Genomic DNA, 15392 nt, shown 5'->3' with positions numbered 1-15392 from the left:
ATGTTATTCTTGGTATTCTTGTATGGGTTTCAAATAATGACTTAAAAATAAATAAGAAATCCTTATACTAATGGTGGCAGGAAAGGAATTAAATCTCAGTGTAAAAGTCATTCATTAAGTCAAAAGGATTTAGGTAATGGGGACTTTCAGTTCATTTTGTGCTCTACAAATTTCGTTTCACCAGAGTATCAAATTTCATGAGGAATGGTGAATATTTATAGTATATAGGATTTTTCATACACATCTTTATGTAATTGTCAGTTTCAAGTATTTGAGCTTTTCAGTGAAAAGACTGGCAGCTGAATGTTTCCATAAAGATAAGACAGATCTGAATATTTATGAATAAGCAACAATAATTCTACCAAATTGGACTAAATTATGTTGTGCTTTGTAGCTTATATACTATTGTCCTCGTGCATTTTCATCTACAATGCAAAGTATTATAAATTATCTTAATTTACAAAGAATTTCTCCATTTTACCTCATCACCGGCAATTGCCAACCACATTTACAGAACATTCAAATTAAAGAAGGATGAATTTGGTAATAAACCTTGAAAAGGGAGCTTGATTTCAATTTTTATTTTGATAAATGATATGGTAAAACTCAGAAGTGGGTGCATTTTGAATGATAAAATGTTATGTCTGGTAGAAGACATGCAAACTTGTAATTTTTGAGCAAGGACACTTTAAATGTAGTATTAAGTATGCAGATCCATGTAAAATAATGTGTCCTCAAAATTTAGAGTTACTACTTCTGCCATTTCTGCTTCTGTATTTGAAAGACTGACTTGCTTGACCATGGATCCTTTATATCTCATATGTGTCATAATTTGAGTTATGACTTTTAACTTCTTGTTTGACTCTGTTTCTGAAGCTGTTTACATTTGCCTTTAAAAAAAGAAAAAGATTTTATTTATTTTTTTAAATTTTTTTAATTTTATTTTTTTCTTATGCTAATTTTTTTTAACTTTTTAATCTTTCCCTTTTACCATTTTTTTCTTATTTTTTTTCCAATTTATTTATTTTCAGAAAAACAGTATTCATTATTTTTTCACCACACCCAGTGCTCCATGCGATCCATGCCCTCCATAATACCCACCACCTGGTACCCCAACCTCCCACACCCTCGTGACTTCAAACCCCTCAGATTGTTTTTCAGAGTCCATAGTCTCTCGTGATTCACCTCCCCTTCCAATTTACCCCAACTCCCTTCTCCTCTCTAACACCCCTTGTCCTCCATGATATTTGTTATGCTCCACAAATAATCTCTTCCAGTCCCGTCCACGTTGCTACAAAAGTTGGGTGTTCATCCTTTCTGATGGACTATGGCCATACCACCCTGAACGCGCCCGATATCGTCGGATTTTATTTATTTATATGACAGACAGAGATCACAACTAGGCAGAGAGGCAGGCAGAAGGAAAGAGGGAAGCAGGCTCCCTGCTGAGCAGAGAGCCCAGGGCTCCCAGGACCATGGGATCATGACCTGAGCTGAAGGCAGAGGCTTAACCCACTGAGCCACCCAGGCGTCCCCATTTGCTTTATTTGAACATATTTTCACTCATATGAAACTGTCACAGATTGATCCGTACAGGAAATTCCTGGAGATTTTTAAAAATTGTTTCATAAACTTCAGTTTCTCATCAGCATTATTTTAGTTTTCTTTTTCAGTTTTTATCTCCTCAAGATAATTGCCTCTGAAATTCCCATTTATTCACAAAAATTATTAAACACCCTCTATGTGCCAAGATTTGTGCTGGGAAGGCATTGTGGGAAAGAGGGGGGAAATGAACTGATTTCACTCTATGGAAAAAACGAAGGAAAGAAGCAAATGTTTGTAAAATAATGAAAATGTGCTAAGTAATTCTATAAGTTTTCAGGAGAAAAAAATGGCTAAGACTCAAAGAAAAGAGTAGAAGGGGCTTCTTATGTTCTCTGAGAGGTGATGTATCCCTCAATATACTGTAATTATCATATATTCAGTGCTTTGAGATGTGCAAGTTTTAGTGATTTAATATCTGTTTTGACATTCTAGGAAGTCAGTGAGGCAAATTCACGATTTGACATGTGAACTAATACATGCTTGTTTGTTTTCTAGTTCAAATCTGGATTAATTTGGTCACAGATCTGTGCCTATAAAAGAGATGCAAATCTTTTTGTTTATAATATGATTTGCACACATAAAATTTTCTTTTTCTACAACATCATTTGTCTTGAAATCACAAATTTTGCAAACTCATGAAGCTCTCTAGAATATTCTTTATAGCTCTCAAGTCTCAGAAGCTATAACTGGTGTAAATTGCACCTAATTATCTTTGGTACATTCATTCTATTATTTATCTTACATTTATACACTTTGTGAGACACTAAAGACAAGAACTTCAGGGGCACCTGGGTGGTTCAGTAGCTTAAATGTCTGCCTTCAGTTCAGATAATGATCCCAGGGTCCTGGGATCCATCCTTAAGTGGCTCTCTGCTCAGCAGGGAGTCTGCTTCTCTCTCTCCTTCTGACCCTCCTCCCCTTCCTATGCATTCTCTCTCTCTCAAATAAATAAATAAAATCTTAAAAAAAAAAAAAAAGATGAGCCTGCCATAGCTAAGGAGTCTAGATTTTGATTACTACTATCATGCTTGGTTTAAATCATGAAGTATCCTTTTCTAGTTCTTTCAGATTCTTAATAATGAATTGTGCCATTACTGTTAAGTTTTTGATATTTGTTCTTATTTACTTTATTCTGCATATGCACACAGTGCCTTCTGGGTCTAGAGACAGTAACAATTATAATTTAAATAATGTAATAATAATAGCAGGCTGTCCCCCACTCTTTTGACCCAGTCCTCACCCCTGTAATAACATGATGGAAATCAGATGGAAAAATCTATGAATTCCCAGGGACGAGGGATGAAGAAAAATGGACTTGCTTAGCTTAAGGAAGTCAACTTACTCTCCTCTCCTAAAAGGAGGGAGAAAGACCCTTGAAGCTTGGAGATGGGATGGAAAGGATCCTGAGTTCTCATTTCAACCTTTGAAATGTAAATTCCTACCTCTAGTAGGTAGGTTAGCCTCCTGTGCCTCCAGCTATTATAATCTAGAGATGTCTGTAAGGCCTGGACCTCATCTTCCCTCAAAGAATAAACCTTCTCTGGCTAGAAAGCTCCCTGGCATTCTCTCACCACTGATATAGTTAGTTGTAAATGAACTTCTCCAGGATTATTAATCTCAGGAAACCAAGTTTCCAGCACAATTCATGCAGAAAGCCCAAACTGCTGACATAAGAATTATTTCTTTGCACCAGAGAATGACAACCCGTAGCTTTGATATGTTGTTTTTTTTTTTTTTCCTGTGAGAATTTTTGAAAGCTATATATTGTGGAGAGAGCAGAATATAAAAATCCAGAGTACTTTAAGCTGAATACTATTATTATATTACCTCTTGAAAAACTGTATTTTCAGTATGAGACTATCATTTCCTTCCAGCGCTATCAAAGTAAAGCAATCTACAGCTATATTTGCAATAGACATACCTGTTAACTGGACAGTTATAATTTCACATGTTTTGTTTGGATTTTAAAATTTTGATGGTATAACCCTAGAAGACACTTCAGTTAGAATTAATTATGAGCCATAAATCACTTGAGGTAAGCCAGAAACTTAGTGCTATAACAAGCCATGGTACAGTTATCTTGACAGAGGTGCAAAATTTAAAATTACAATCAATCGGGACGCCTGGGTGGCTCAGTTGGTTAAGCAGCTGCCTTCGGCTCAGGTCATGATCCCAGCGTCCTGGGATCGAGTCCCGCATCGGGCTCCTTGCTCCGCGGGGAGCCTGCTTCTCCCTCTGACTCTGCCTTCCACTCTGTCTGCCTGTGCTTGCTCTCGCTCGCTCTCTCTCTGACAAATAAATAAATAAAATCTTTAAAAATAAATAAATAAATAAAAATAAAATTACAATCAATCAATCTATAAAATTACAACAAATTCTAAATTTTTAAGAAAAAAAAACTTTTTATGGCTGTCAAATACTATCAGAATTAAATATTATAAGAGTAATACAATTAGGGAAAAGTATATAATTATATTAAAGACAACAGAAGAAGACTGTTTGTACAATTTTAAATCTTCCTGTTAAATGTTGCCTTTAATAATTTTGTATTCTTATCACAGGTTTTGAACTTTCACATTGTGAGGATCCTGGCATTCCACAATTTGGATACAAGATCAGTGACCAAGGTCACTTTGCTGGTAGCACTATTATTTATGGATGCAATCCAGGCTACACTCTCCATGGCAGTAGCCTTCTCAAGTGCATGACGGGGGAAAGAAGGGCATGGGACTATCCTCTGCCTTCCTGTATTGGTAGGATCCTCTTTTATATCTTCATAATTATTTCTGTAGAAGTGTTGTCCAAATATGCTGTACCTTTACAAAGGATCTCATCTGTCCACCCACAACTCATACCTAAAATCATGAAGTTAATAAACTCCTAGCTCAAATTTGTCAGAGGAATTAATGGAAAGTGAAAGGGTCTTTTTGGTAAGTTCTTTGGTAAGTACATTTTTTGTAGAACATGGATGAAGTGTATGGAGTCGTTCCAATTCTTCTATCTTGATATAAAATTTAACTCACTGCAAGTATATTTTAAGACTTATTGTACACATTTACTGAATCACACTGATTGGATTTGTTTTAATAAACTTATTGCATGTCCTGGTGTCAGGATAGATTAAAAAACAATGAACTGTTCTCAAAAGCTTTCTTTCTATATATACTTTTTCAAAAATCTAAGAAGTACATAAGCTTTCCTGAGGTGTATGTAGCATAACAAAATTAACCAATTTCAAAAAAAGAAGCAAGTGACATCAGATATATTGCCTCTACGATGCTAGAGAATGGATCATGATCTCATTGCACAGCTGGAGTATTACCAAATTACAGATCAATAAATGAATGACTTGTATGTGTGGGTAAGAGGGTGTATAGAAAAGTATTGATAAAGATACCAGTTTTAGGTGGGATTTTTTTGTTGTTGTTTTGTTTTTGTTTTTTGTTTTGTTTCCTGGTTTTTGAATTTTGCTTTCTTCCTGCTCCAAAGATAAATAGGTGTCTGGCTTGAGAGAAACCAGCAAAAGGAAACATTTTAACAAAACATTGACTCCTTAATAGGGAACAAACCTGTAGCTACTCTTTAGCCATTTTTGTTTCTTGATGATATTTGTGGAGGCACAAATCCATTCTGCATCAAGCCCATATAAATAAAATTGATCAACACTTTAAAAAAAGGTAACCGTTTTATTAAGGTGTAACTAATATCTAAATACTGCACATATTTAATGTATATAAATTGATGAGTTTAGAAACTTAAACCTTCAAAATTTCTTTGTTAGTTGATATGATTGACATAGGAATCTCCATTAAAACCTACTAGAATGCAAGTAGAAAAAAGTGAAATTCCAGTCATTAAAGTCCTTGCATCTAATTACATGGTGTGTTTGATGTCACAAGGCCTCTGCTGGTTTCTTGAAACATTGATTTACATAGGAAGCAAACATGTTTTTCTCTAACCAAAATTTAATCATAGGCCTTTCTTTTCAGATGGCATTGGATTTTGGATAGATTATGAGGGTAATATCTATAATAATAACCAACATAAATTAACAAAGCTTGGGATTCTGGAATATGACCAACAGCTAGCCCACTGGAATTCGTTATGAGAAAAATAAAGCACTGATTAATTTTCTCTGAGATTGTATTCTTTGATGTGACTATGTAATATACTCAGAAAACCATTAAAAATTACAGTTGCACGATAGTATAAATTGTAAATACTGATTTTCCATGCTGTCCTTAAAATTAAGATCACAAACCAAATATATTAAAACACATGTATTTTCTATATATGTTGAACCAAGCTAAAGACATTCTTCTTTTTTAAAATATTTTGTGATATTTGGGTTTTGATCAGAAGATTTTAGTTCTGGGGTCACCTGGGTGGCTCAGTGGTTAAGCCTCTGCCTTCGGCTCAGGTCATGATCTCAGGGTCTTGGGATCGAGCCCCGCATAGAGCTCTCTGCTCAGCGGGGAGCCTGCTTCCCCCTCTCTCTCTCTCTCTGCCTGCCTCTCTGACTACTTGTGATCTCTGTAAAATAAATAAATAAAATCTTTAAAAAAAAAAAAGAAGATTTTAGTTCTGTTCATAATAAATCAATGGACTTTATATTTACAAATCCCCCAAGTCAGAGAGGATGCCTGTATGACATAGTTGGTTAGGTATCCTACTCTTGGTTTTGGCTCAGGTTGTGGTCTTAGGGTCTTGAGATCCAGCCCCCACCTCGGGCTTCACACTCAGCATGGATTCTGCTTAGAGTTTCTCTCTCTCTCTCCTTCTGCTCTTCATCCAGCAATAACATAAATAAATATATATTTTAAAAAAAAATTTAAAAAACTTACTGACTTGATAACTGCTCAAGATTTCATGAGAAGGGTAAACTATTTTTTTCTTTTTTTTAATGATGGATGATCAGGAGTAACAGCTGAAAACAGTTGGATGCATGGTGTGTCATGCTGATGATTTCCATGATGACAGAAGATGAAATTCTATTTTAGATGCTGTTCTCTACTGGCAACAATTAATAGCTTCACCACCTGGCCTAAGAGCATAATTTTCTGTGCTCACTAACCTTAAATATCTATTATGCCTATATATTTGCCAGTCTCACATAAGAAACTTTTCTTTGTTTATATGGATCATTTCTAGGTAATTGTGTTTCTGAAGCTTATACAAGGATCAAACAAATATTTTTTGAAACACCATAGCCAGAAGAATTTAACCTACATACCTTCTTTAAATACTATTTCATTTTTAATATAAAACTTCTGTTAGAATATGAACTCTAGTGTTATGGCATATCTCACTGGCTCATTTGAGTCAAAACACCAAGTAAAATTTGTATAAAAGAAATATGGATAAAAAAGAACTATGTTTAAATTCAAGATACAACACAGTACACAAAACTTAGTGTGATTTTTAATTGATTAAAAGTTAGTCTGTATGAATGAATATCAAATCTGTTTTCATAGTATATGTATGCCATATAGTGATAAAATATAAAGAAATGACATAAAATGAATTAAAATAGTCGCAAGGTGCAAAGTTATCTACATTTTTGTTAAAAATGAGAAAAATCTAAGTAAGTGATAACATCTTAAATACTGGTATCTTCTTATTTATGTTAAAAATAACAAACTTGTTATTATAAATTAAATTAATGTTGTAGTAGAAAATAAAGTTGCTTCTCCTCTATAAGTGTATATCAGCCAGCATTCTCCAGTGAAATAGAATCGGTAGAATATCTAAATCAATCTATCTATCTATCTATCATCTATCAAGAGATTTATTTATTTTAAGGAATTGACTCATGTAGTTGTGGGAGCTGACAAGTTCAAAATCCACAGGGAAAGTCAAAAGGCTGGAAGTTCAGCAGATTTCAATGCTGCAGTTTTGAAGAATTTCCTTTTGTCTTGGGAAACTCAGTTTTTGTTCTTACAGCCTTCCAACTGACGAGATGAGGGCTACTCACATTATCAAAGGATAACTTGTTAAACTCAACTGATCATAGATGTTAACCTCATCTATAAAATACTTTCACATCAATACCTACATGAGTGTTTGATAAAATAACTGGGTACTACAGTGTAACCAAGTTGACACATAAAACTAATGTGAAGTATAATACGTACAAATCTTTGAAATAAATTTACCTATATGAATAGAGCCGACACATTTAAACCATTGCATTCAGTTGTTATTAGGTCTCTTCCAAATGCTTGAAGTTTGTCATTGACTATCTTTGCTCCAATCATAAAAACAAAACAAAACAAAACAAAATAAACCCAAGAAGCTTAATTCAGCCATTGAATGTGAGTAAGATAGAAACAATGAGGAAAACAAGAAAAACAAATACGGAAGTACCTTCAAATATTTAAGCACAAAGTAAAATGTTTTTGTTTTGAGGGTTTGTTTTTTTTTTTATCCAATAATCTGCACAATTTTCAAATGTGTTATGTGTTACAGTGTTATGCTTGTTTCAAGGGTTAGAGATGTAGCACAATTTACTAACTGCAATACTCAGTTTCTCTCATCTCCAATACAGACAGCTCCTTCTGGCTTATCTGTATATTGAAGTAAAACCTCTACAGACTTCTCAATGTATTAAATAGCATCAAAATGGAAAGTAAATCTTCCAAGACATTAAAAAAAATTATATTGTATGACAATACTTAACATTTTTAATTTGATGAGTTTTATAAAATTTAGGGACCCATTAAATCAAAACTAAACTAGATTTTACTGAAGTGAGAAATCTAATAAAAATGCCACTTTGACTTTTGGGAGGTTAAAAGGGAAGGAGTTTAGAGTGATTTAAAGGGGAATAAAAGGACAATGAAATTTAGAAGGCCTGAGGGACTGCAGTAAAGATTAGTTTTTCTCAGAGGTGGGGTAGCAAGATGATGAATTATTCAGACTGCAATCAAGGCGCAGTGAGCAACTTGCCATCTGTTTTCTCTTTTTAAGTTATCATTATTTAACAACACATCTTAAAATCTTTGAATACTAAAATCAGAGTTCTTGAGTGTGTCCTTTCTTTAAATTCTCTAATTAGGTTAATTTTACTATCTTTTATGTGATCTAACTTGAGACTTTATTGTTTTATTGTATAGTATATTTTTGCTTCAACCAATACATTAATCTGAAAAAGTATATACAGATGTTTTGTTTTAAGGTGAGGGACAATCAATTCTTATTTTCCTTAAGGTGAAAAATATATATTTTTGAGAAATTCATTGATTGGTTTTGCAAAGATTGGCATTAAATTATGACTTAATTTATTATTTTTTTTAATAGCTGAATGTGGAGGTCGTTTTAAAGGAGAATCATCAGGAAGAATCTTATCTCCCGGCTATCCCTTTCCTTATGACAATAATCTGCGTTGCATGTGGATGATTGAGGTAGATCCAGGAAACATTGTCAGGTAAATGGATTTCATTTTCTCAAAATTACTGGGGAATCTGAAAATTCTGATCAGCCTCAGTATACAATATCAAGCATTAAGGTTTTTCAATATTTTTAGCCTTGGGAAAGAAAAATGTGGTTTTCATCTGTTTAAAGTATGAAAAATATTCAGAAGCATGATTTATTGATCTATGGGTCACAGTGGTAGCTCATATAATCCCTAGAGGGAAGATTTTTATAGTTATAATAGACCACAGAGATTCAGAATATTTTTATGCTTCTTTGAGACTTTAATCTTTCAATCTTGATGATTCAAGATGCTAAGTCCACCATTTTGATAAGGATATAAAGTTGTGGAGGTCACTCTTCTAAGTTCAGCCTCATGAACATTTGGAAGAAATAATCATAGAAAGGAATTCAGTAATATTCCGTTTATTCTGGCTTTAGACATATCTCTGGAGCATCAGCTCTCTACCTCTTTAGCCTTGTTTGATTTCTGTTTCCTTTTGCGTTTAATTAGGTGGCCACAATTCTTCACATTATCGACCCCTAGCTGAAGGGAGAACCATCACCTCCTAAAACAACAGCCTTCAGGTTTCCAAGGCTACCATGTTTTTTAAATCCTAATTTAACTATTATGGATATGACTAGGAACAGATTAATAAATGAACAAATAAATCCTCCACTCAGAATAAATCTGAGCTAGTTGGTGTGTTGTCACTCTCAAAACAATGACTTTAAATTTAAGAATTTTGGCGGCACCTGGGTGGCTCAGTGGGTTAAGCCTCTGCCTTCAGCTCTGGTCATGATCTCAGGGTCCTGGGATCGAGTCCTAGATTGGGCTCTCTACTCAGCGGGGAGCCTGCCTCCCCACCTCTCCCTCTGCCTGCCTCTCTGCCTACTTGTGATCTCTGTCTGTCAAATAAATAAATAAAATCTTTAAAAATAAATAAATAAATTTAAGAATTGCTGTTTTATATAAATGAAATTTCAGACAGGCTTCTGGTGTGTTATCACTCTCAAAACAATGGCTTTAAATTTAAGAATTGTTGTTTTATATGAATGAAATTTCAGAAAGGCTTCTGGGTGGTGAAGGTGGTAATAGGAAACAAATATTATCCTTCATATAACTTGCTGGAAGGCGCGCTCCATGAATTGTTCAATGTCAGCTGGTGGATTACTTTTGCAAGGGAATTTGCAGACCTCCAAATAAACTACATGAGACCAATTCTCAGCCTGTGTTTCTTTAGTGTAGATCATGCATTGTTTTATTTAAATATTAGAATTAGTAAACTTAAAAATACTCAATTTAATAGTATTCTGGAATTTTTCTAACTTAAGGAACAATATTTGATATTAAATTACAATACAAATTTAAAGCTATGACTATTCACATATCAAACATGAGTGTGATATATGTAGAGAGAGAATTGAGCTTGTTTTTATAATTGGATTTCTAATTTTTGGCACTGGCCACAAAAAATATCAGACACTAAGTTTGTGTAGAATAGATATAAAGCAGACATAACATGAAATAGTGTTTTGGTTTTTGTTTGTGCATTTGGCCAGGTAGGGTTGGGTAGACATTGATTTTCATCTCACATTAAGGAAATTCCCTTTTACTTTTAGATTACTGGGTATGATTGTAATGTTGAATTTTTAAAAAATACTTTGTCTATATATCTTGAGATGTTCATGTACTTTTTTTCCTTATGCCTATCATTGTGATGGAATGTACTGATTGATTTTTTAATATGAACTATTTCTTGCTTTCCTGGAATAAACTTCATTTTAATTCTCATTAAAAAATCATGAAACATTGGTAAATATAGATACTATGGAGTCAGTTCATGACTTTGCCACCCTATAGGCAGTTTTATTTAATGTGTCTCAACTCCGTTTGCCACATTTATAGAACTAAAATAAAATACCTTCCATCTTCATTGGGTCACTATGGCAAACAGAGAAAATATATGTAATTCATTTTGCACAGTGCCTAGCATGTAATAGAACCTCAGTCAGTGCCTGAAATGTACTCCATGCTCCATAAGTATCACCTACTGCAGTTATAGTTAAAATTCAGGAACACAGACAAGAATGCTTAAAGTTTCTGTAATTTGCAAAGGTGACTTAAGAGTACTTTTAATCCTATTCTATGAAATTCTGCTGTTCAAAAAATATGTATTTAAGGTTATACATTCTGTTTATATAATTCATTTTTAATCTGATAGAATGAAAAAAATTATCTAATAAAATCAAAGATACACATTTGTTATGTTCTTTATTTAAAAGTGAATTCATGTTTAAAATAATCAAACAGTGATTATGTGGTTCTCCCACAGCCTACAGTTTCTTGCTTTTGATACGGAAGCATCACATGATATACTCCGAGTTTGGGATGGTCCACCAGAAAATGAGATGCTCCTAAAGGAAATCAGTGGATCTCTTATTCCTGAAGGAATCCATAGCACGCTCAACATAGTAACCATCCAGTTTGACACAGATTTTTATATCAGCAAATCTGGATTTGCAATTCAGTTTTCAAGTGAGTTATTATTTTATCTCTTAAATGCAAAATAAGAATGCTGTTGAGATAGTACTTTAACTTTATTGCCCAAAACTTTAATTTTAAAACTTAAATGATCTTAAATATTCTTATTTCTAGTCTTCATACTCATCTTCAGGTAAGATAAAGTATACTTGGAAAAAAGCAATATGACTAACTTGGAATTAATCAATTAATCATTGAGACCTTCTTTCTATTTGTCAAGCCATTTTTTTAAAGTATAGGTGGTGTTAAAATAATTCAGCAAATGAAATAATTACTTTATTAAAGCTTGTAATCTCAATTTACCATAAAACTGTATGTTTCAAAATGTGAAATTTTTGTAGATAAGGAAGGAAATTAATACTTGCCATTAAAAAAAAGCAACCATATATTTTTACTAATTTTGTTTTTCTTCTTTTAAAGATCTTAATTATATATTGCCAGATATCCTTGACAAAATATTTTAGATCTACTTTTAAATTAAACACTTCCTATAACAATAAAATGTCATTCATTGTAAGTAATTACCAGTGTTCATGGCATGTTTTTTTTTTTCAGTCTCTTTTCCTTTCTATAACACTGCTAAGTGGCTAAATATATGTTGTTCTACAAAAGGGATTTTTGCTTCGTGGCTGGAGAAATGAATAAAAACTTTAAAATTTTCATTGTTATAGTTTTGCTTTTATTGCCAACATACATTGCCTTTTTGAGAAAATTATCTAAAGGATTTTCTAATTTTACGGTCTTTAAAGACCCCATTAACAGAAACCTATGCAAATTTCTAAGATCATTTAATGGAAAACATGCAAACCAGTATTCCTGAAATGTGCCTGAAATCAAGTCCTGGTTCTTTACTAACTACTGAATTTGTGTACCTGATCTCACATTCTGAGGCTGAGTTTTCTAATTCACTTAAATATAATAATGTTTATCTCATAAATACATTATTAAAATTAACATGATCATGTGTGTACAATATTTGGTGTTAAGTGTATAGTTGGTGTTCAGTGAAGTATAATTACTATATGAGCAAATATAAAATTGGAATCCTCTGAAAAAAGTAAAAAAAAAAAGAAAAGAAAGAACTTTTGTAATGACTGTCCACAAGAACTGTTTGTAATGACTGTCCACAAGAACTGTTTCAGACAGTTAAACAACTTGGCCAACTTTTGGTTGATGGAACAGAGTTGTTTGCAGTAATTGACTAACATAAGTGAACTGTTTTTTATTGTGTAAACTAAGCTTGTGTGAGAGAGGTGTAAATCAATGCAGAAGAGCCAGTGTCTGTGAATTTATACTTTATCTTTTGAGAAAAAGAAAAAAGAATGAAAAATGAAATTACCACGTAATTGATGAACATAAATGGCTTCTAATTCTAAAATACCAGTTGAATATTCTTCATATTTATATCTTTTATTTTTTACTGATTATTTTTCTTTTTATGAAGATAGGAACAATTTGTCAGAGATTGACTGTGGTTTAATTTCAGTTCTTTCTAATTATTGTTTGGCAACTAACACTTCCCCTTTCCTTTACCTTAAATGAGTAATATATAATACTTTATACCTAAATGGTTATTGTGATTTCTAGTCTGACTCTACTGACTATACTCATGTGAAAAATTGCTTAAGGCTAGTGTTTGTGAATGTCAAGTTCATCTGCTTAATAGATACCAGCTATTTTATATATGCTTCCAGGAATTTTTAATGCAGATTTGTCAGTTAAATTAGTAATGCATTTTATATCTATTGTACTTATAGGGCATTTAAGGAAACAATATGTAGCATACCAGAACTTTAATAAATCTGTCTTCATAATATTCTTTTAAGATGCGTAGAAATTTGTACTCATGATCTGAAACTAAAAACCTACCCATTGAAATAAAATTAATTTTCAGGTGAATATATTGTATTTTAACAAGCATCTATCAATGAAAATTAGTCACTTGTTTGGATATCTTCTGTTACTCATTTTGACGTGGCTTTCCAAGGTCCAGATTTCAAATTCAAAAATATTCTTTTCATGAATGAGATCTTTCTTGGTGTGCCAGAAAACATGTCATGTATTTTACATACATAATCTCATTTAATCCTCACAAAGCCATATGATTTATGTTGGGCCATCCCCATTTTCCACATACATACAGAGAGGTTCAGAAAATGTGTTTATTTGTTGAAGGTCATAGTACTAACAGATGCCTGGAGCTGTGGCTCAAATCCACATGTAGCTGAAGGGAGCTGTTTGCTGTGACAGGTGTCTAGTAAATACTTGGTAGTTATTGACATAATTATGGTCTTGTTATTATTTAGATACATGTATTAATATGCTAGAGGAAATAGAAAGTTTTTCATTATAAATTATTAGTTACAATGAAGTTCTACAATTTAATCAGCTTGTGTTTCTGATTATGCTCCCAAGTACCACAGCTTACGCAAGCAAAGCCGTGGGGAAGCATGGGGGAAAGTTGGAGTGCTCGCAAGGCCGTTTAGAAGGCACCGCTGTCCCCTCTGGCTATAGTCATTTTGCCCTATAGGTGAAAAGGCTACTTTTATTTATTTATTTATTTATTTATTTATTTAAAGATGGATTGATTGATTTGAGAGGGATGGGGGAGGGGAACAGGAGAATCCTGAACCAGACTCCCCTCAGTCTCAGAACCCTGAGATCTTGACCTGAGCTGAAATCAGAAGTCAGAACACTTGACCCACTGAGTCACGCAGGCACCCCAGGACAGGCTAGTTTTAAAACGAAACTGAAAATAAGGAGTTTTATGTGAAGTTATCTTAACTTCAAAGTAAACAATCTTAAAGAAAACGTTAACAGACTACAGGGCAATAAAGCACTACTATAGGTGAAATTTGGCTTAAAGGGCAGAGTTTGCCACTTCAGTGGCTTACCTAACGTCTGCTTCCCTATGTAAATTTGAATCATGTCACCCATTCATTCATTTGTTCATTTACCATAGGCAAGTCTATTAAGGGACCCGTTAGTAAGCATATTTATCTCTAATTATTTCTCAATTGCATTTTCCCTTTCACTCAGGCAGATCTCTTTAGTTTCATATATGCACACTCATACACTCACTCACACACACACCCTGTGCTGCTTTCTGTGTAAATGTTTTACACCTTAACCATTTCTCTCCTCCTTTTGCTTAAGTCTTGCTCATTTTTCCAGACTTGACACCAAGACTTCTCTTTATAAAACATTTTCTGATCTCACTTTCTGAAAAATATTTCAGCCCATGCCCCAAGCACTACCTGTATTTTTTTTCAAAGAGGAAAATAAATAGTTAATAATTCATTGTTCTGAAGATGTTTTAATTATGTGATCTTTGCTCCCCAAATGTACTGTGAGTACCTTTGTCACCCTAATGTCCATACAGAAGACATTTTCTATTTAGGACAATCCTATAATTTATTTTCCAAGTCTAAGATAATTGCTAAGAGTGGAAGAAGACACTATTTAAAATTAAGCAGGACAACAAGCATAAGCCCGGACGGCCATAGCCAAATCAGGGTGTTATCATTTTAATTAAATCAGACTTGTATTATATTCTGTCCTCTTTCCCCCCACCTCCTCAATGCCCAATCCTCTTTTGAGCAAGTAGCCGTTGTTTAGTGAGTGTCAAATAATGAATTTTAAAAAAAGAGGAACAAGTCAGGCAACACGAGGAGAAGAGCCTTCAGCAACAAAATGCCGCCAACGAAATGTATTTCACTGAATTTGGTGCAAGTGAATTGAACTGAAATGTAGGTCACATACCAACTTCATAATCATCATTAAGCCACTAACGGCAGCCACATGCCTCCCATTTCATGATCCGTTCATT

The 15392-nt window shown here is 33.5% G+C and overlaps 1 protein-coding gene across 5 annotated transcripts in view; it reads left to right on the top strand.

Moving 5' to 3' along the window:
* The window catches only part of CSMD3 (CUB and Sushi multiple domains 3), a 1246643-nt gene that overhangs the window by 924677 nt on the left and 306574 nt on the right, over positions 1-15392 (top strand). For all 5 annotated transcript variants that reach the window (XM_032316321.1, XM_032316320.1, XM_032316319.1 and 2 more), the window contains 3 exons: positions 4167-4358; positions 8905-9031; positions 11355-11557. In XM_032316321.1, coding sequence (XP_032172212.1) covers positions 4167-4358; positions 8905-9031; positions 11355-11557 — 522 coding nt within the window. The remainder of the gene's footprint in view (positions 1-4166; positions 4359-8904; positions 9032-11354; positions 11558-15392) is intronic.

This window comes from Mustela erminea, chromosome 16, assembly GCF_009829155.1.
Source record: "Mustela erminea isolate mMusErm1 chromosome 16, mMusErm1.Pri, whole genome shotgun sequence".
Classification (NCBI taxonomy): domain Eukaryota; kingdom Metazoa; phylum Chordata; class Mammalia; order Carnivora; family Mustelidae; genus Mustela; species Mustela erminea.
Note: the sequence above shows the minus strand (reverse complement) of the source record. Positions and strands in the feature narration are given on the sequence as shown.